General features: G+C 40.1%; 1 protein-coding gene across 50 annotated transcripts in view; it reads left to right on the top strand.

Annotated features, from left to right (window-relative positions):
- SVIL (supervillin) overlaps positions 1-22,414 on the top strand; it is a 224,100-nt gene that overhangs the window by 118,650 nt on the left and 83,036 nt on the right. For 33 of the 50 annotated variants that reach the window (XM_070255541.1, XM_070255536.1, XM_070255540.1 and 30 more), the window contains 4 exons: positions 5,918-5,975; positions 13,457-13,548; positions 20,830-20,887; positions 20,997-21,148. In XM_070255541.1, coding sequence (XP_070111642.1) covers positions 20,880-20,887; positions 20,997-21,148 — 160 coding nt within the window. In that variant the 5' untranslated portion in view covers positions 5,918-5,975; positions 13,457-13,548; positions 20,830-20,879. The remainder of the gene's footprint in view (positions 1-5,917; positions 5,976-13,456; positions 13,549-20,829; positions 20,888-20,996; positions 21,149-22,414) is intronic. The other 17 variants (XM_070255539.1, XM_070255497.1, XM_014737010.3 and 14 more) reach the window with 2 other exon arrangements.

Raw genomic sequence — 22,414 nt, 5'->3', positions numbered from 1 at the left:
TCTCAGTGGCCCATTCATAGATCCTTTTTGGTCATCCAGTTCTTCTCCAGCCACCATCCGTGTATCAGGATATGACATGGTCATGCCTATCCTAATGACCGCCCTCCTCCTCTCTCAGTCACACATTTATGCCCCTTCCACTAAAGCATGTTTGCATGCCCATCTACAGGCAACTTAAACATTTGCTTTATTTCTTTTTATTTAAGGATTAAAACTTCAAACACATCCAATAAAATATTTCCTTCCATAAAGCTTTGCTTCTAAATACTGAAGACCGTAGGGCCTTGGAGTTGGTAAAAATTAGTGTTTCTAAGTAACACTAAGTGGCACGTAATTGGGCACGTCTCCTTTCTTTGTGCTGAGCTGGTGGTTAAGTGATCTTGTTGGAAAAGGAATGCAGCACCATCACTGTTTTAGATTAAGATGTCTTCTCCCTGAAATTTAAGAAAATCACAACCACAACTTAAAATTTTCTCTGTAGATAAATGAAATATGTTAAACTACAAAATGATGTCAGGAAATGTCTGTCTATTTTGTAGCTCCCCTGTTTGAATGAGCCAGCCTAAAATAATAGTTATTAATTATATAATTATTTTATTAATTATATTATTATTGTTATGATTTCTAATTATTGGAGAGTAAATAAAAAAATTTCATAGCTACTTTCTACCAATGTAAAATGTAGATTTCTTCTTAGTCCTTTCTGGTTTTATGTGGACAGGATACTTAAATAGGAGGTTAAATTGCATATTCATAGTTTAATGAAGAATTTTGTGCTTTTCTTTTCAACAATTAAGCCATATTTAAGTGTATTTGTATCATAATTGACGGGTAAGGCAAGTCATTCTAGTAAGATCCCATTACCAACTTAAAGAGAATATCCAAATTCTTTTTATTCTGTATTGGAATTTCATTTTAAAAATGTAAACTAAATTTATTCCTTAATAATAATTAAAAAGAAACATTTAGATTCACTTAGGATAATTCTGAGTATTCTATAAGGAAAGTCATTTTCAGGAATGTAAATGGTGCATGAGCAAGTGATACTGTTTTATAAATTCTGTTATTTATAAAGGATTATTTATACACATAACTATTATTTTATCCCATCTAATTGTTCATGTCCAGAATCAGTTGCTTCCGCAATTTCCTACCCTTCCTATTCTCCTTCCAATGCCTCCTTTTTCCTCTTTGTCCTGGTTAACCATGACCAGACAATAAAGTTTCCATGACACTTACCCACAGCACTTACGTTGTTCCTTGCTGAGTTTTTTTAAACTGCCCTATTTTCCATATTTCCTCCCAATTTTATAAAAGTTGGAGTAACCAGTAGTGTAGAGAAAATGCTGGTTGCTACCACTGAGCCATGTAGTAACCAGTACTGATATACCTTCTGTTGATGTGCTTTAATTAATTTGGCATGTAATTCTTTTCAAGTGAAGTTCGTTTGTAGTTCAGAAATCAATTTAAGTTGATCTGGTTTGAAAGCAAGATATAAAATCAATGAAAATCATTTTAGAATGTGATCTCTAGTCTTTAGAGAAGATTATTGCATTATTTCCTGTGGTCATTCAGCAAACACTGACTGCAGACTGGCTAAGCAGCTTGTACAGTGTTCAGTGCTAAGCATACAAAGATGGGCAAACTCAGGGTCCCTGCCACCTGGTGTGAGTAGGTGGGGGCGAATCATGGCCTTGATCCCACCTCCCCAACATCCTATGGCCCAGTCACTAACCAAGTGTCTACCCATGAACAAGTTACTTCTCTAGCCATCTCTTTCTTCATCTTATAAATAAGATGATTTTCCTAGGTTCTCTTTAATGTTCCTTTTAGCTGTAAAATTGCCGGTCTCTGATTGTTGCATATTTTTCTTGGAATTGTGTTATCCCTGGTTGGGTCCAGCAACTACATGTTGCAGTTAAAAATAAATGAGAGACTCTAGGATTTCCGGTTCTGCGTGTAAGGAGCTTGGAAGTCACCACTTCATCCCAACAACAAGTGAAAAGCTGAACAGACTGAAAAATCAACAACTCTTCTGGAGTCTGTAAGACAGTAGAGGTCACAGGACAAACTGCTGCTCCTAAGATTGGAGAGACAGACAGGCCAGTACAGGGAGTTGCGGTTTGCTGGAGCAAAGACTCATGGGCAGTACAAAGGAGCAAATATGGTCTCTTCAACACATGGTGCTGGAACAACTGGACATCCACTTGCATGAAAATGAATCTAGACACAGACCTTACTCCCTTCACAAAAATTACTTTAAAATGAATCATAAACCTAAATGTAAAACACAAAACTATCAAACTCCTAGAAGATAACATAGGAGAAAACCTTGATGATCTTGGGTAGGGTGATGCCTTTTTAGATAGAACACCAAAGACATGACCCATGAAAGAAATAATTGATAAACTGGACTTCATCAAAATTAAAAACTTTTGTTCTGCAAAACACATATCAAGAGAATTAGAAAAGCCACAGACTGGGAGAAAATATTTGCAAAAAACATATTGAAGAGAGGACTATTTTCCAAAATATACAGAGAACTTTTAAAATTCAACAATAAGAAAACAAACAACTGAATGAAAAATGAGCCTAAGATGCAAACAGATACCTCACCAAAGAAGATATACAGATGGCAAGTAAGTATATGGAAAGATGCTCCATATCATATGTCATCAGGGAAATGCAAATTAAAACAACAGTGAGACACCACTACACACCTGTTAAAATGACACCACCAAATGTTGGCAAGGATGTGGAGCAACAGGAACTCTCATTCATTGCTGTGAGAATGCAAAATGATATGGCCACTCTGGTAGACAGTTTGGCAGTTTCTTAAAAAACTAAACATATTCTTACCATATGATCCAGCAATCACACTCTTTGGTATTTACCCCAAAGAATTGAAAGACTATAGCCACACAAAAACCTGCAATGGATATTTATAGCAGCGTTATTCATAATTGCCAAAACTGGGAAGGAACCAAGCTGTCCTTCAGTAGGTGAATGCATAAACTGTGGTCCATCCAGACAATGGAATATTATTCAGCGCTAAAAAAGAAATGAGCCATCAAGCCATGAAAAGACATGGAGGATCCTTAAGTTCATATTACTAAGTGGAAGAAGCCAGTTTTAAAAGGCTGTATACTGTATGATTCCAACTGTATGACATTCTGGAAAAGGCAGAATTACGGAGACGTAAAAAGATAAGTAGTTGTCGGGGGTTGGGGGAGAAGGGAAAAGATGAACAGGCAGAGCACAGAGGATTTTTAGGGCAGTGACAATACTCTGTACGATATAATGTCATTATACATTTATCCAAACCCATAGAATGTAGAACACCAAGAGTGAACCCAAAGGGAAACTGTGGGCTGTGGGTGATTGTGACGTGTCCGTCTAGGTTCATCCTTGGTAACAGATGTACCACTCCGACGGGGGATGGTGCTGGGGGAGGCTGCGCATGTGAGAGGAGAATATGAGAAATCTCTATACTTTCCTCTCAGTTTTGTAGTAAACCCAAACCTACTCTAAAAAAATTGTCTTTTAAAAAATAATAATAAACAGGAGGTAGTCAAGTAGGTAATACTTAAGAGTTTCTGTCTCAAATTAAAATTTTTGACCCTCTAGTAATATTTGCCTTTTCTTTTCCCACAATTTCACTCATATGTTGTTCATAAATCTTAACTCTCAACTATGGGGTTTTGGCTCCCTGTTAGCTAAAATATTTCATTTAACTTAGCCAAGGCAGACTCAGAGCAGCCTGGGAATAGTTAGGCAGCGTCCCTTCTTCTCAGTACTTGGAGAGTCTCTGTAGGGTTTTCTTCTGTTTGTTTGTTTGTTTTTAGGCAAAGGAGGAGTTGTTTTTGACTCCCCCGATCATGGTGAGGTTGCAGCAGTGTCTACTTAGCTGAAGCATAAGTTGTGATCCGGCCATTGCTTTGAAGCATCGTAACGGCCCCATCACTGGGATCCAGTCTGCTTCAGCATCCACAGGCCTAATTTCTGCTTGTAATCTGCTTACGGGGTTTGAGCTGTTCCAGCCTGCAGTCCCTGCTTTGCGTCTACGTGCTCTCAGGGACACAAGTGCCTCTCTGCTCTGGCCCCGCACTGTGGAAACCTCAACCCAGTTTTGCTTAGACGGGCGGAGGACCGTGGCTGGTTGAGAGGTAGCTGTAGGGAAGGCTGTGTTACTGAACGTTACACGTGCAACCATGTTCAGAAGCCCAGGGATGTCCAGCTATGTGGGAGCATTCAAATTCTCGGAGAAACAAGGTAAGGCAAGAGGAATAGAAAATACGCTTATGTCTTTATTTTGTAACATAATGAATACCTTCATCCTCCATTGTACCTTGTATTCTCCTGTGTCCAGTTGGTTATACAGTTTTCTCAGAGGACACTTTAAATATCTAATTGAGTTTATAAATTATCTTGTGATTGCAGGAAAACGTGAAGTTTTTTCTGTTGTAAGTTGAAGGTGCTGCTAAGCCACTAAAGCCTTTCCTTAGGAAAAATTGCAAATTAAATTGAAATACCCAAACTTTGGATCAAGTTCTGGGTGTGCTGTGCTTTCACTAAAATATTTCCTAAACCAAGTGCTATATGTACTAAATTATTTCCAGTAGGCAGCGATGAAGGTTTGTCTTTTTATTAAATCTTCATGTGAGACAGTTTGGAACAAAATGTCTTTGTAGTGGCTTCCTCTCATGCCCAGAGGAAAATGTATGCTTTCAATGTAACTACTGAAGTGGTCTCACAGATTCACTTCACTAACTGAACAAAAATGAAATGCTGAGGTTATTTTGAATATCAGTTTGAAGTTCAGCCACTCTATATGAAAGTATTTTCTAGCACAAATGCACTATTAGGAAGCGATTTGAACAATTCAGCCCTCAGATTCAGGAATTTTCTTCTACAATTTGGTACCTTTTTGGACTGAGTTTTCTTTTTTAAATACATAACAAGATATTTATGTAATTAGGATAAAAGCCTCAATGTCTAATCGGCATTATGCCTTTCATTTTGTTGTATTTCTCTAGTTGGTCGGAATTTCCAAATTCCAGGATTCAGGCTGTATTTTGATGGGAAATGACATGTCAGCATCTGGGTATATTTTGTCCCTACTTTTCCTGGGCTTCTGCCCCCAAATATTAAACAGTAAAAGGCACTTCCTTAGGGGAAGAAGTTTCTGTAAGTGGTCTACTTGTGGTTTTCTTGGTGGACAAATGGTTACCGTGCCAAAAGCGGTAAATCAGATTACTTGCCATTAGACTGATTCTAAATGTGTCTGTGCCTGGTTTTGATTAACCAGTTCACTTGGGATGTGTGTTTTTGCTCTATAGGATTGTTACCAGCTGTCTTTATGTAATATATAGCTTACCTTCAAAAATAAATAAGTGGTTAATTTGATGTGTTGTGATTGTTTAGGTTTTGAAGAAGGCAATGAAGTGCTCCTCTGCTCTTCATCAGCTGCCCCATCCGCAGGCGTTCTTTAAAGGCATCTCTAATATATCAGGCAGTGATGACTTGCAACATTTAATTGTTTAATTTTTTCCTCCTGAGTCTCTAACTGTGTTATTCAGTATTTAATGGCTTTGAGTTATTCTTATAGCCGTAATGAATTTAAATGATAGCATTGAGCCGTGTCGGAATTTTTGGTTTTTTTCCCCCCGGAGTTGGCTACTTTTCACAAGAGGAAAACAAAAAAACTTGCCTGTGTAAAATGTATGTTGTGGAATTCAATTCTTAGAAGGTGTCATTTTTTTATTCGTATTTTTTATTGGTTAATGATTTCCTTTTTCTTAAATCATATGTTCGAAGGGACTTCGAAGAATTTTTGTCCCATTATTTTTTTTTTTTAACTTGTTTTAACTTGTTGTCGTGTAGCTATTTCAATGTTACGTTATTTCTTTCCCCTTAGATTTCAACAAGAAAAACTTAAGCTTCATTGGATTTCCACGTCAAAGAAAAGTTCCAAGGTAAAGCGGTCTTAGCTCAAGGAATCTTAAGTTTTGAAGATTTGTAGTAGCTTTTAAAATTATTCTCCTAAATCCCTAATTCATAAGGTTAAATGTTTGGCAATATGTTTTCTCCCCTGAGTTTGGTTTATTAAAATATATGAAGCAAGCCCACTTCACAGTGCATTCAGCCAAGCACAGATTCTGTTTGTATTTCATGTTGATGTTGGGCTGGTTGCAGAACGGGATGTTGGTATCTCTGTAGTTGCAAACTTGTAAAGGGCTATTGTCTTTTCTTTCTCCTACCTACCTCTAAGCTTGGGATGTCCTTTTGCAGTCTGTCCATCAAGCAAGGGAGCTTTTGATTTTTTAAGAAAGGGTTTAGCCTTGTTCCTCCTCCCTCTCTCCCTTCCTTCCACCCTTCCTTCCATCCTTCATTCTTTCCTTTCCTCCCTGCTTCCGTCCCTCCACCCATCCACCCATCTGTCCATGTGAGTTCCTGATGCCTGGTCTCTTAACCTTTCTGCACTTCAATTCCCTTGGCTGTAGGATATTATGGGTGCTAGTTTGATTTACCCAATGTGCAAAAATTCTGTCGTACGTCATCATTAATATAAGATAACGTAAAAATTAAAAGTTTGTGCCCAAACGATAGCTGTATCTCAGGTGCCTCTTGGTTGATCGCTGTCCCTAATCAATTTTGAGATGTTCAAGTGGAGGCACAGTCATTGTCCCTTACACATGGAAGTGTGGATCTCAACCTGCACTTCATTATGCTAGAAAGACCCAGCTCCCAGCACCCTCATTCCATCAGATCTCTTGTTCCTGATGTATTATGTACGACATTGTTTCTTCACCCAAAATCATTTGCATTTCAGTAGCATTGGAATAAACAGTTGTCTAACCACTGTCCCTGTCAGGCTAAGTCTGGCTCTGCATTTGAAAATGGCAGAGTTGATCTTGTGAACACAGAGATGGGATAAAGCTTTGTGAATTCCATCCATGTCTTAGTATCAGGTAAACTAGGGCAGCAATGAGCCAGGGTCATCAGTAAGGGTGTCTTATTTGACTCATGAAATCTTACTTTTGTAGTACTTGACACAGTCTCCCATATTTCTCATCTTTGCCATATTTCAAGAGAATCTAAGACTTATGTCTTAGTTCGTTCAGGCTGCTGTAACAAGCCACCCATAGAGTGGGTGGCTTATAAACAACAGAAATGTTTTTCTCACAGTTCTGGAGGCTGGAAGTCTGAGATCAGGGTGCCAGCATTGGCGGGATGAGGGCCCTCTTCCCGGTTGCAGACTGCCAACTTCTTGTGTCCTCAGTTGGCAGAAGGGGCTGGGGAGCTCTTTGGGGTTCTTTTATAAGGGCCTTAATCTCATTCGTGAGGTCTCCACCCTCATGTCCTAGTCACCTTCCAAAGGCCCCACCTCCTAATACCATCACCTTTAGGGGTTAGAATTTCATCATATGAACTGGGGGGTGGGGCCCAAACATTCAGACCATAGCAGCTTAGTTCCCAATGTGCCCCAGGTTGGTTTAGCTATAATACAGCTAATTAGTGACTAAGAAAAAGGAAGAAAAGGAAGGGGAGACAGGCATTGCTTATGCAAGGAGGATAGGAAAAAGCATGAAATAGGAGGGTCAGACACTTCAGTGGGGAGGGACTGAGAGGGACACAGCTCTTCTAAAACTGTAGGTATTATTTCATGTGTACCTATTATGGCTCCCTTGCCGTGGTCCTAAGTGTAAAATGGGCTGGAGATAGAAGAAATCTAAGTCAACCAGACAGCCGAGGTGAAAACGTGAGGTAATGGATTCTCTCCTCCCATATCTTGTAGTTTAAACTTGCATGGAAGAGTGAGCAGATTGTAGGGGAGCATTTCACAGCGTAGGCGCTGAGTAGTCACTGCAACAGTATAGCCCACGTTTTGTAAAAGATGGAAGGTGACAACTGCAGAATATGCTGCTCTCACTTTAATCAAATTTCCCCTTGTTGCTACTGTGGAGCATTTAAGTAGGTTAATGGGACACATTAAGAAAAATTATCATGGAAACAAGGAGCGATTCCTTCTTAGATTATTGAAGCAGGGGGAAGGAGGGCAAAGTATGAAAAATTTAGTCAGAAAGAGTGAGCACTATTTCAGAGGTGATGAAGATAGGTGGTAAAAAATACAAAAGGTGCTTCTTAATATTAGAAACTTTTAAAATTATAATTCCAAAAAAAATTAAGAGTGTAGCATTTACTTTAATTCTATATGGAGGGATGGTTTCATGCTCAAATATAGGATTATACTTTTTGGTTGAGCTATGGCAACCCACCAGGACCTGCAGAGGTTGTCCGGGCAGGGACTTGTCATCCTTGAGAGGATGACCAATGAGGGAGAGCACAGTCCTGGAGCTTGGTGCTCTGGAGTTACCAATCGTGTGAGGTAGGAATGGGCCCTGCCAGTAATGCTGCTCTGAAGCCTCTGACTCAGAAAAGTGACGGGGGGTCGTGTTAGGGCTCTTTGGGGTATCTGTAAGTGTTTAATCAGCCATTAGATGATCAGAAGGAGTTACTCATTCACGAATGGTCCAGAATTCTTTACTGGTGTGTCTTGCCTGCGTTTTCACTGCTGGCTAGGGCCTTTGGGGGTAGAAAGTCTGGGGAAGAGAGGTGACTTTTTTCAAAACCTGGTTTCATATTGATTTGAGGGGTCTTGCATCAGTCACAGCTTCTGTGACACTGTCCACCCCAATCTCCTTGTTCCCTCTGCCCATTGGCTTCCTCACAATGTAGCGGTCATTTAGTGGGAACAGGAAAGGGAGGCAATAGAAGCAAGGAGAAATTGTAGAGACAACCACATGGATTCCAGTAACATAAGATGACCTTGAAGATGGAGACTTTGAAAATAGAATACTTCATGAACGTATGCAAATATACTAATATTTTCATACGTCTATGTGAGGTGAGCAAAGGTAGTGAGGAGAGATGTTTTCCCAATTATATATTATTCTAAAGAAGAACAGAAAGGAAGAGAGGGAGGGAGGAAGCTTCTAACTGAGGTTATTAAATACATACCCTTCTAATTATTTTCAATATTTGTGATGCTATTTGCCCCATCGTGTCGTTAGTCTATGAAGTATACACATAAAATTTCAGAGTGAGTTGTAGTATGCACTGGAAGTATTTTATTTTACTCATTCATTCAACATATATTTATTGATTTTTAAAAATCAATAATTTTAAATCAGCTAAGACACTTGTACTATGTTATACAAATAAGAAAACAGGATACTGTGAGAGAAAATAACAGAGGTGCGTAAGATAGATTCAGTGCCAGGTGGCACGGGCACTGGGTCCAGGGCTCTTCCTTGAGGAAATGACCTTAAAGGAGGCCCAACCAGGAGCAGGACTCAGCCAGGATGGATGGAGAGGAGAGAATGCACATGGCCGGAACAGCGTTTACAGTAAACCATGTTAAGGCGCATGAGAGAGGTTCCTAACAGTGCTTTGGTTTTCCGTTGGTTTCTGACCGACTGTGAAGAGGCTGAATTTTTTTACTGGCACTGACACCATGTGTAGCTCGTTTCAAGAAAGTAAGTGCATGTGGAGCTAGCGGGTGTCGGGGGATATAAAAGTTCAGCAAAATGTTTAACTAGGAGGTAGTTTCTTAGCCTTCATTAGTGGCTTCATTGAGCTTTTTGATAAGCAGAAAAAAGGAGGAAAATAGAACCATTCAGATGTTTATTTCTGAGAACATGAGACAATATTTGTTCCACAAAGTCACTGGCCTAAGAAGCCGAATATTTCAGAGATGGCATCATTTCACTCTAATATAGAATTTTTTCCTGAGATTTTGATTTTCCGAAGAAAGTACAGAACTTTATCAAGATGTGTAAACAAGCAGTTAAATAATCAATTAAAATAGCATGCCATTCCTTAAGTAGGGTACATTTCTGCAGTTATTTAATCTTTTAGGTTTCTACTAAATCATACATCTGAATGAAACACTGAAAAGAATTGTCACTGCATTAACAATTCACTGTGTAGAGGTCAGACCTAATTCCGAGTTTCTGAGCAAAGCAGGTGTCCTAGGATCTGGAAGCGATCTGGAGTGTGGTTTATAAAGACTGCTTATTTTCAAGTCTCTTTATTAAATAATGTGAATACATGCTACTCATTTATGAATATAAGCCATAGTGCATTTATAAGCAATAACTAAGATTTCAGATGAGCTTGGTTCTGGGAATATGGGATAGTGTACCATATTTTGGAATGTGTAGAAGTTGCTTGAAATTTGATTTACAGACATACCTCGGAGATATTGCAGGTTTGGTTCCAGACTGCGAATATTGCAATAAAGCAAGTCACACAAAGTTTTTGATTTCCCAGTGCGTATAAAAGTAATGTTTACACTATACTGTAGTCTATGAAGTGTGCAAGAGAATTGTGTCTAAAAAAAGAATGTACATACCTTAATTAAAAAATAACTTATTGCTAAAAAATGCTAACCATCATCTGAGCCTTCAGCAAGTCATGATCTTTTGCTGGTGGAGGGTCTTGCCTTGTTGTGATGGCTGCTGACTGATCAGGGTGGTGGTTGCTTAAGGTTGGGGTGGCTGTGGCAATTTCTTAAAATGAGACAACAACGAAGTTTACTGCATCTATTGATCTTCCTTTCGCCAATGATGTCTCTGTAGCATGTGATGCTGTTTGGTAGCATTGTACCCACTGTAGAACTTCTTTCAAAATTGGAGTCAATCCTCTTAAACTCTGCTACTGTTATATCAACTAAGTTTGTCATATTCTAAATCCTTTGTTGTCATTTTAACAATCTTTATAGCATCTTTACCAGGAGTAGATTCCATCTCAAGAAGCCGCTTTCTTTGCTCATCCACAAGAAGCAACTCCTCATGTGTTAAAGTTTGATCATGAGATTGCAGCAATTCAGTCACATCTTCAGGCTCCACTTCTTGTTCCAGTTCTCTTGCTGTTTCCACCACATCTGCAGTTACTTCCTCCACTGAAGTCTCGAACCTCTCAAAGTCACCCATGAGGGTTGGAATCAACTTCTTCCAAACTTCTGTTAATGTTGATGTTTTGACTTCTTCCCATGAATCATGAATGTTCTTAATGGCATCTAGAATGGTAAACCCTTTCAAGAAGGTTTTCAATCAACTTTGCCGAGATCCATCAGAGGAATCACTGTCTATGGCAGCTGTAGCCTTACGAAAAGTATTTCTTAAATCGTAGGACTTGAAAGTTGAAATTACTCCTTGAGCCATGGGCTGCAGAATGGATGTTGCGTTAGCAGACATGAGAACAACATTGATCTTGCTGTACACCTCCCTCAGAGCTCTGGGGTGACCAGGTGCATTGTCAATGAGCAGTCATATTTGGAAAGGAATCTTTTTTTCTGAGCAGTAGGTCTCAACAATGGGCTTAAAATACTCAGTAAACCATGTTGTAAACAGATGCGCTGTCATCCAGCCTTTGTTGTTCTATTTGCAGAGCACAGGCAGAGTAGATTTAGGCTAATTCTTAAGGGCCCTAAGGCTGTTTTATCATTCGTGTGTTTACTGGAGTAATACTTTTAATTTCCTTCAAGAGCTTTTCCTTTGCATTCACAACTTCCTGTTTGGCGCGAGACGCCTAGCTTTCAGCCTGTCTCGGCTTTGGACATGCCTTCCTCATAAGCTTAATCATTAGTAACTTTTGATTTAAAAAGTTTGATTAAAGTGAGAGACATGTGACTCTTTGTTTCACTTGAACACTTGGAGGCTATTGTAAGTTTATTAATTGGCTTAATTTCAATATTTTTGTATCTCATGGAACAGGGAAGCCTGAGGAGAGGGAGAGACAGGGCAATGGCCAGTCGGTGCAGCCAGGACACACACACAACATTTATCAATTAAGTTCACTATCTTATGTGGGCGTGGCTCACGGCACCCCAAAATAATTACAGTAGTATCATCAGAGATCAATGATCACAGATCACCACAAAAAATATAATAATAATGAAAAAGTTTGAAATATTGCAAGAATTACCAAAATGTGACACAGAGACATGGAGTGAGCAAATGCTGTTGGAAAATTGGTGCCATAGACCTGCTCAACGCAGGGTTGCCACAAACCTTCAATTTGTAAAAAATATAATATCCGCGAAGCACAATAAAGCAAAGCACAAGAAGATGACGTATGCCTGCATATATGGGATATAGATTCCTCGTGTGTCCCACTTACAGAGTATGCACAGCACCTTCCTCAGTCTCTTGTTGGGCTTCTGTGGAAGTGTAGCCCTGCAGGGCAGAGACACAAACAGAGCACCACTGCCGGTGAAGGTCAGCTTTGCACTGAGTGTGCTTTCAGGCCCATTGTTCACCTCTCTGGAGGTGCTCATATCATTGGGGAATATTAGTTTCCCGTCGTCCTAGATTTGTTTTCTTCCTACGAGGCAGCAGCTCTGTCTGTCATGCTCAACTCCAGGCACATTCCCATGGAAGACCACGGAGTTGTGTGTCCAGCAGTCTTGGGGCACCTGTGCCTAGTATTGGAGCAGGAGCTAGATTTGAATTTCATGCACTATTTTTGCCAAATATGTGTCCTTGGGCAAAGCATGTAACAGTTTCCTAATCTGCACACCGAGCATAGTAATAGTTGCAGTGGTGTGCTGGAGCGGACTCATAGAGTGAGCATGCATCTCTCGTTCAACTCTGAATTCAGTGAGTCTGTGGGTAGCTTGAAATTGGCCATGGTGAGAGTATTTACACTACCAGAAAATACTGCAAAGCAGGCACGTTTGGGGGTGAGGGGGTCAGTCAAGAGGAGGGAGCCAGGTGTTAAACGTTTACCAGCACAGCTCTGAGAAGTTCATACCTCCTAGGGGCTGGTGAAGATCATTCAGGTAATACCTGGGATATGCTTAGTATAGAAGAAACATACATAGCAAGGGCTCAATTCCTTTATTCTTCTCGCTTTTTGTTTCTTCTTTTTTTCTCAAGAAGGTTTTCATGAGCTTCGTAGACCTCTTCACCATGCCTTGATTTCCTGGTTGTTGGAAGGCGTTTGTTACTTCAATGTAATCTCACCAGTGGAGGAAAGCATGTAGATCATCTAGACAAGTTGTTGATTTTCTGAGAGGAAGAGATTGTAGCACAGAAAGGTTAAGTGATTATCCCAGCCATCCATCTACTGGTGGCTCTAGAAGAGTTGTCAGTCTGAACCAAGGCCTGCGACTCCCAGTTCAGCCGTGTTTTGACCACCCTACGCCACAGCCCCTGCCTATGCAGATGTAATTATTTAGTTGCATAAAAGAATCATATTAATGTAATTATAAATAAATGAAAACTACCAATTAACTCTCCCAAATACAACTTTTTACTTGTAATTTACATGTACATGTTTAACCATGTATAACAGTAGCATAATTTTTATGTTTTGCTTTTTTTTGCTTAACAAAATATATCTTGACTGAAATTGACCTTAAACGTTTTATTAATGGAATAACTTTTAGCTTTCAGAAAGAGTTCTTGCTTGAAGATAAAGAACAATTTGCTAACCACAAAAGAGGAATCGATGCTAAGCTTTTAACTGCACTTCCTAAAGGTAAGACTTTTTCTAAATGATTGAACAGTGTTCCAAGCCTGTAAGCATTGTGTTGTCGGATTTTCTTTGAGGAACTTTCACTAACCTCTAGCTTCTACTTTCCTTTGTGTCATTTTCTCCCTTATCTAAGAATTAACCTCAACTGAAGTCTCTTTCTTCTTGGATTTGTAATCCTCACTTTTCTGCATGTTCTTTCCCTTTCATTTAAGCATCTTCATTTTCACTGGAGGCTGGGTGGACAGGATGAGAGAAGGTTCCTAGAATCAACCTCCCTCATCTCTTTCCTACCTTCATCTTCTCCAAGGGCACTGAGTTCCACTCATACGCCCATTTCTTCTCCACCTACCCCGTCCTATCCCTCCAAGCCTCTGATGCTTTCCAGTGTTCATAGCATTTACACTTACTATCTTGTAGCTCCCTACTGGGCTATTCGCTAGGCTACCAGCACAGGCTGTATCTTCATTGTTTCTCTTCTTCCCACAGTGGGTACTCACACACAGTTGGTGAATTAGTATTTTCATGGTAAAGATGCTCGTGCAGTAAAATACTTGCATCTGCTATCAGCCGACCACCCCTAGTTTTACCTGTGGAATGATGTGAACGTTGCCTGATCTTTGTTTCCACCAAGTATAACACTAGCACAAGGTAGTACCAGCTCACAAAGTGTCTTCATCTGGAGCTGTGTCGCCCTCTCTTCAGAAGAAACAGGTTTGGTGGAAGGTCAGATTTTTTTTCTACTCCAAAAGAGGAAAAAAACCACGAGATCAAGCCCCCCAAAAATTAGGCCAGAAAAAGTATTCTTTAAGTAGAAACTACATCCAGTTTAAAAGGCCCACTGACAACTTGGCGTCCATCCTGAGAAGTTGAATGGGTGATGCACCCAGATGGAGCCTGACAAGGATGGAGATTGGAAGGACTCCAGGGACTTGGCCTGGTAGAGAAAACTTGAACGGGGACATTTTTCAGTTTTCAAGTACTTACAAAACTGTCAACTGAAATGTAGGCTTATTGTATGTTGCTCTAGAGGCTAAAAATAAGAATAATGTGTAGCGTTACAAGGCAGTAAGTGGGATTTCATATGAGAAAGAAAATTCTCATAGTTCCTAGCACCTAGCAGTGAAATGAACTGCATCGTGGTCTCATCAGCTCTGCTCATTAGCTGTTCGAGGAAGGACGTCCACCCCTGTCAAGGGTAGGACAGATGCTGTGGAGGGTTCCCACCTGGATGAGTGTGTGGACCAGGTGTGAAATGGAAGGGTCCTCCCATTTTTTTAAGACTCTTTTTGAAAGGCAAAGAAACTCAATTTAATCTGAGCCAAACTTAAACAATCTGTGAAGATGATCAAAACAAAGTATAAGAATGAACAAACTGATTTTTAGCAATCGCTTAGAAGATTTGACTGATGAGGCAGAGTTCTCTATAGCAAAAGTTGCTTCCCTCTTCCTCTCTCTCCCCCAGTTCCTTTTGTTGATAAATCATACTGTAGACAATATTGGATCAGAAAAATTAAAAACAATATGAGATGCTAGTTTTCTTAACGTTCAACAACTTGTAACTCCATATATAACAAAACTTAAAAACACGTAAGCTTATTAACCGGTTTTACTAGTTAAAACATAATGTTCACAAATCAAAGATGGTAAATTTATGTATTAACCAGATTTATGTTTCTAAATTAACAAGATCTTTGAAACATGCTTACAAAGTATCAGAATCCCTCCTTCCCTGAATTTCATCTCAATTCCCTATAGTCTAGCTTCACAATCTTTGCCCTTTGTGAATTTGGGCAAGCGCGTTTGGAAAGACCCATGTGTTATTGGCAAGCTTTTCATTTTTCCATCTTAACAGATGTGTTAATGATTTTATCAGCTCTTGACTGGCTAGCTAATGTTAGAAATAGGAATTGATTATGGCTGTTTTAATGGCATAGAGATTTATGTTGTTTATAAGTTTACAGAAGTTTCTGTTTGTTTAGTGAGGGATTCTTCTGTGAAATTGAGAATTTAAAATGATTATTGGTGTTTCTCTAAAGGACTTCCTTTAACAGTGTCTCACAAACAAGTAATCAAGGGATTAATAACCTTTACCTATGTAAAGATTCTTGTATTAAAGTAGATTTTCCAATTAGGAACTATGAAATAGACCAAATTATTACTCTACTTTTTTAAACACCTTTATTGACATGTAAGTCACATACCATACAATTCATCCATTTAAAGTATACGATTTAGTGGCTTTTAGTATATTCGCTGAGTTGTGCATCTGTCACCACAGTCAATTTTAGAACATTTTCATTAGCCAAAAAAGAAACCCCACGCTTCTTAGCCATCACCCCTCCTCCTTATTCCTCTAGTTTTGTAACTACTTATTTTATAAGCTGCTTGTATTTATATTAGTGGCTGCCATTCAAGTGTAAAAGTAAAAATGCATCACTCCTGTGGGAAGTAAGAGCCGTATTCAGAATATTCTAGATCTGGCGTCTGCTCTCAGGTTGTCACATGCAGGAGGGGGGAGAGGTGTTCTTGGCAGTCCCCCCGTCACTTATATTTCTTTGGAAGATTCTACTGTATTCAGGTTTGAGGACTGAACCCAACAATAACTTTACCAGAAAGCCTATTTCTCAGAGCTAATTGAAGAAACTGTGTTTTCCAAGAAAAGTGCCTAGCAGCCCAAATTATCCTGAGGATTGGTATTATATGTTATTACAAAGTATATTAGGCAGTTAAGTAACTTTTTTTAAAGTATTATAGCCCTGATGTCAAATGTCCTTAAGTTGCCGTTCTTGGAAAATGACCAACCAACTCCCATTAGAAATAACTAAAGAAACAGACTCATGGAATGCATATTGCTCAGACAAGGGCAGCAGACTAAACCAGCAGCTATAATAAGGGATAATTTAGTATATGTGAAAGTCTTAATGTACTTGAAAGCAAAGCATAAGATTTATCATCACAGAAGTTAGATCAGCTGTGCTTGTTTATAGCAGGATGGCAGGATGACTGACTGGTATTACTATTATCTGAACCATTTATGAATTATACACATATGGCACAGCATGCAATCAATTGAATTATAGCTGTTGAATCTAATTTTAGAAAACATTCTTATTCCTTATTTTTAGGAAGTATGCACTGAAGAATTTAGAGATAAAGCATCCTGCTGCAACTTACTCTTAAATGGTTCAGAAAAATCACTGTGTAAACATGAGTGCCTGTGTATACATACCGAAATACACATGTAGAGAGAGGAAAAGAGAAAAATAAACCAAATGGAGTAAAGTCTTAACATATAAATGATGTCTTTTAATTTCTCTGTAAGTCTGAAATTATATAAAACTTTTAAAGGAAAGAAAGCTTTGCTTGGTAGATCATAAATAATGATAAACTGTTCAAGACCATCAATCAGAAGACACCTGGGGTGGAACTGTTGGGAGTCTCCATAAAGAAACACTGGAGAGACAGCATAGATTTCCACACCACGGGTGACTTCCGCAATTTCCTAGTATTAACTTTTTCTCAATCCTTTATAATAAACCTGACCAAAATTCAGTGGGAGGGCCCAATGAGGATTACAAGTACTCGTATGAAATTTTTGTCCTGGGAAGGGACGAAAAAAGTACACATACACATCAGCAATTCAAATACAACATCGTTCTCTTTTATACAACACAAGTGTTTTCCCATGGGATAGATATACTAGAGTAATTATATTACATGTTTGTTTTACTAATTTTACTTTTAAATTATTGACTTGAAGAAAGGAGTCTGACTCAAGATGTCTGTCTGTTACTTCATTTTGTCTTCCACATCATTTCTTTCCCCTACAATCTCCTCTCTATAGGAATGAGGCAAATCTTGGTGATTAAAAATATATTTATTAGAAAGAATAGGCTGGTAATTTATTGTTCTAAAAGATTCATTATAGATTTGCACTAAGAATTAATAAGCTCACTGATACATTTAGTTTGATACATGACCTCATTTCATTCCTCAGTAAATGCTCAGAGTGGACTGTAAGATTATAGGCGTGAAATAGTTTTGGGTTTGAATGTGAGCTTGATTGAAGAGTGTAGTGATGGGCTAGTGGTGTCTGTCATTGGTGTAACCTAGGGTATGGATGGCCAGGGAACAAGCTGCCTATTTGAAATCTTTGTCCTGGGATCGACGGTTCTCAGGCCAGGACAACACCCTCCCTAGGAGGGGACTTTGGAAACATATGGGAGCATTTTTGTGTCATAGCAGTGGGAGTGATTTGGCATTGAGTGGGACAGCTAGGTAGACTCAACAGCCTGCAGTGCAGGGCCAGCAGCAAAGACATTGCCCACTCAAAAGGCATTAGCGCCCCAATGGTGATCTGTGATCTCTTCCAGAGCCAGCATTCTCAGTCTGTGACCCTGAAGAGGGGCACTGGATGTCTGCTCAATGCTATCCTAAGACTTCTTATACCCAGCAGTGCACGGCGATCAGATGGCAGTGTTCACTGGTGGCTGCCCAGCCTATGTTGTCCAGAAAGGGACAGAGAGCACCGTGGACAGTGGGATAACTTTGCTTGTCCACCCTGTCCTTCTCTTTCCTCTCCTCATCCCAGGCTTCTGGGGGTTCGGTTTCTGTGATGAATGACTATTCTGACCGTCAGCCTGCCCCCGTATCATGTTATCTTAGTCCTTATAGAATATTGAAGTGGAGGGGTAATGGCAGTAGGAAAGGATAGTTGTGTTGTGGGACATTTACATAGTCTCCCAATTAGTTGATCTTTCCTTCTAGAAGATGGGAAAAAAGAATATCAGGAAGCAACTTGTCACTTAGCTTTTTCACTGTACTGCTAGAAATTCTTTTTAATGTCTTTAGTTACATAATTTTTATAGAAAATTTTTAAAGTTTAATGAAATGAAAAGTGATTTTTCAGTCTTAAATTAGGACAAAAAAGTGTATCTTAGGGGCCGCCCCAGTGGCGGAGCAGTTAAGGTCTCGTGCTATGCTTTGGCAGCCTGGGGTTCACTGGTTTGGATCCTGGGCATGGACTTAGCACCACTTATCAAGCCATGCTGTGGCAGGCGTCCCACATATAAAGTAGATGTTACCTCAGGGCCAGTCTTCCTCAGCAAAAAGTGGAGAATTGGCAGTGGATGTTAGCTCAGAGCTAATGTTCCTCAAAAAAAAAAGTGCATTTTAACTTTTCCCAATAGAAGTTATGTGCCACTCTGTGTGTGTTACATTAATATTTTTATGCTTACTCTGTCTTATTCTGTTCAGACTGCTTTAACAAAATACCGTAGACTGAGTGGCTTATAAACAACAGAAACGTATTGCTCACAGTTCTAGAGGCTGCAAGTCTGAGATTAGAGTGCCAGCATGGTCAGGTCCCGGTGAGGAACCTCTTGCAGTTGCGCAGTGCCGTCTTCTCGAATCCTCAGGTGGAGGAAGGGCTAGGGAGCTCTGCGGGGCCTCTTTTGTAAGGACGCTAATTCCAGTCATGAGGGTGGAGCCTAATCACCTCCGAAGGTCCCACCTCCTAATAGCATCACTTTCGGTGTTAGGATTGCAACATATGAATTTGGGGGCCCATAAGCATTCAGACCACAGCATACCTAGCTGAAATAATTTTGGAGAAGAAAAGGCTCATTATGCCACTCAGGACCCCAATAATATAGGCTATTCCTCAGGTAGGGGTTTGAAGCATGGATTTAAGACATACCTTTCAGAGCGCTTGGAATTTGATTTCATTAGCTTCTTAAGTGGTCTTATGAAAAATACCAGCCCCATTCTCTTCTTTGGGGCTTAAATAATTAATTGATATCCTTTGGTTTATATCATCCTTGAAAATGTTTTCAAAATAGGTACTGCCAGTCATTAAATTTTTATCACCACAATCTCACTAGAGCTAATTTGCTAACTGGGAAACCATTACTGGCCAAGCTTCCTCAAAAGGCCAGTGCAGTATGCGCCATTATCCTTATACCCTTTTCTTCCAAATAGGAATGTAAGTGACACTGCAGAGCAAGCACGCCTCCGCCGCCGGCTGCTCTGCTTCCTGGGACGGCTAGTTGAGAGAGATTTTTCTGAGGCCAACTATCTTTAAAAAAGTCAAGCCAACTAAAATTTTAAGGTGGCTATCATTTAAAAATATATATAAGTACATGGTAAATACAAGGTTTGTATCTCTGAACACAAAGGACAATATGAAAGCCCTGTGTGTGTGTGTGCGATTTTGACTCATTACTAAAAATGACTACTTCGAAAAAATAAAATGGAAACTGAAGCAGTGAAACTTAAATTCCATGTATTCATACCCCCTCCTTCGAGTTTCTTCTTGGACTCAGCCTTTCAAAACGTTTCCTGGACCCTGGGGCTGTCAGCAACTCCTCTCCTTCCCCCACCCATTCCTGGGGCCTCAATAGGAACCACTCAGATGAGCCCTTATGAATTCACATGATTGAGGGGGAGTCCAGAAGAGAGTCCTTTATTCTCCACCAAATTTGGCCATTTCTCCAAAGAAACAACTATTTGGCATCTTAGTAATATCCTTGTAGTCAGTATCACATGAGTCCTTACCAACCTCAGCAAAACATTTGTCTTCTCATCCAGTGTTGCCAGAATTAGGGTAATTACTTCATCCGCCATCCACCTAAACTGTAGCAAAGAAACAACTGTTAACACTTCCCTCTAGTGCACGCCTGTAAGGGGAAGCTCAGGAGCTGTGTTAGTCTGACCTGTGGTTACCATCCGGCTATGCTGCAGTAGGTGCCGCTGGAAACCCAACCGGGTAGTTAGAGATATTTACAGGTTATGAGATAGGAGTGTCCTGAGTCGTGGTGGTTGCCGCCTGCTGATGGGCATGTAGGTCTTCCTGGACTAGCTCTACTTCTGCAAATGTGTGAAGTTTTCCATAATGAAAATCTTAAAATGCTTTTTTAAACCTAAAACAGTTAAAAATAGATTTCCCCTTCCTAGAGAGATCTTACTGTTCAGGCCTCCTCTGACTCCCCAGGATGAAGTAGAACCCGCTGCTCTTACTCCATCTCTTACTCTCATGGTTTTACTTCTTAACGCAAACATATGATGTGCGTGTGTGTGTACATGCTTCTCATTTGGCATCTGCTTCTCCCCATAGAAGACAATCTCCTGGAAAACAGGAACAGTGTCAGTTTTGTATCTCTCATTTGTGTGGAAGCCAGGAACAGAAATATGAGTTAAATAAATATATGTTGCATGAATGAATAAAATGAATGCATGACTACTAAATACGGGACTATCATTTTATTCTTTTTTGTTTTATTTTAGTTGCAGAATTAAGAAAAATCTTTGAACCAAAGAGGAAAGAATTTTCAGAAATGAAAAGGTAAGATATTTATTGTACGTAATTAGGAAGTAGGAGCGCATCCTGTATTCAGTTTTCCCTTGGAATTGATTTTCGTTGTTCACTATGCCCTTTTTGGTGTCTTGCACAGAAAAGAAAGAATTGCCAGGCGCTTAGAAGGAATTGAAGCCGACACTCAGCCCATCCTCTTGCAGAGCTGCACGGGGTTAGTGACTCACCGCCTACTGGAGGAAGACACACCCCGATACATGCGGGCCACAGACCCCGCCAGCCCCCACACCGGTGAGCATGCGTGTCATCACGTCGTCAAACAGGCTGCGCGAGATGTTTTTGATTGGTATTGGAAAATGGGATATTCCACGAAAATGAATTGTGTAGATACAGTTATTTATTAAATACATGTATTTGTTAAAAACAAAAACAACACGTCATCTCTGCCGTGCCTCACAGGTGTGGTCCTCTGGTATCACAGCAGTAAGAAATGCTTGCCCTTGGCACACTGTTGGGTAATTGATGACCAGTCATTTCTTCCCCCAGCCTGGAACACCTCAAGGGCCGGAACTGTCTTTCTCTTCGTACCCTCAGGGCCCCAGCATAGGACCTGCTGTCAGAGACCCTCAGTAAAAGTTTGTTTCGTAAAGGACTGAAAGAGACATGTTTGAGCAGAATGCCCAGGTGCTCAGCACAGGGCACAGCTGTCCTCAGCAGGCAGCATTTAAAGTACAGCTGGGGGCTGACCCAGTGGTGCAGCGGTTAAGTTCACACACTCTGCTTTGGCGGCCCAGGGTTCTCTGGTTCGGATCCTGGGCGTGGACCTATGCACCGCTCATCAAGCTGTGCTGTGGCAGGTGTCCCACATATAAAATAGAGGACGATGGCCACGGATGTTAGCTCAGGGCCAGTCTTCCTCAGCAAAAGAGGAGGATTGGCAGTGGATGTTGGCTCAGGGCTAATCTACTAAAAAAAAAAAAGTAAAGTTGGACCTTGAGTGATTAGGCGTCTTACTCTATGTGTTTATGCAACAAACATTCTATTTAAATTCTTTTAATCTATATGATTTTAAATGTATTGCCTGTTGGCCTCCTGTTAAACAGCGTGTCAAATATCACTGAGTTTTGCCTTGATTACTCAGTTGTTGTTAGGGGCATCAGATATCCAACCTGACCTTGGGAGAGGATGAGGCATACAGGCCTGTTTTTCCCACCCTCGTCTGTGGTCCGTGCTGCTGCTTTTTGTACCAGTGTTTTCTAGCTTCTTCCTCAGGGGCTGTTGCTCTGAGTGAGCATGAAGTGATCAGTTTGCTTCTCTCTACAGTTTCTGATCTTCTATAGCAGAAAATTAGAGAACTAAGATTTTTTAAAACTACACACATGAAGAATCAAGAATAGACAGAGTACCCAAATGTGTATCCAGAAATGAATCCTAGTGTGCGTAAAATGTTAATCTATGTCTTATATGATAATTTAAGCATCACGTGTTCCTGAGAAAAGGAAGAATTACTTAATTAAATGGTATTGGGAAGATGGGGCATAGTGGGGGAGGGGGGGG

The sequence above is a fragment of the Equus caballus genome, chromosome 29 (assembly GCF_041296265.1).
Source record: "Equus caballus isolate H_3958 breed thoroughbred chromosome 29, TB-T2T, whole genome shotgun sequence".
Lineage (NCBI taxonomy): Eukaryota > Metazoa > Chordata > Mammalia > Perissodactyla > Equidae > Equus > Equus caballus.
Note: the sequence above shows the minus strand (reverse complement) of the source record. Positions and strands in the feature narration are given on the sequence as shown.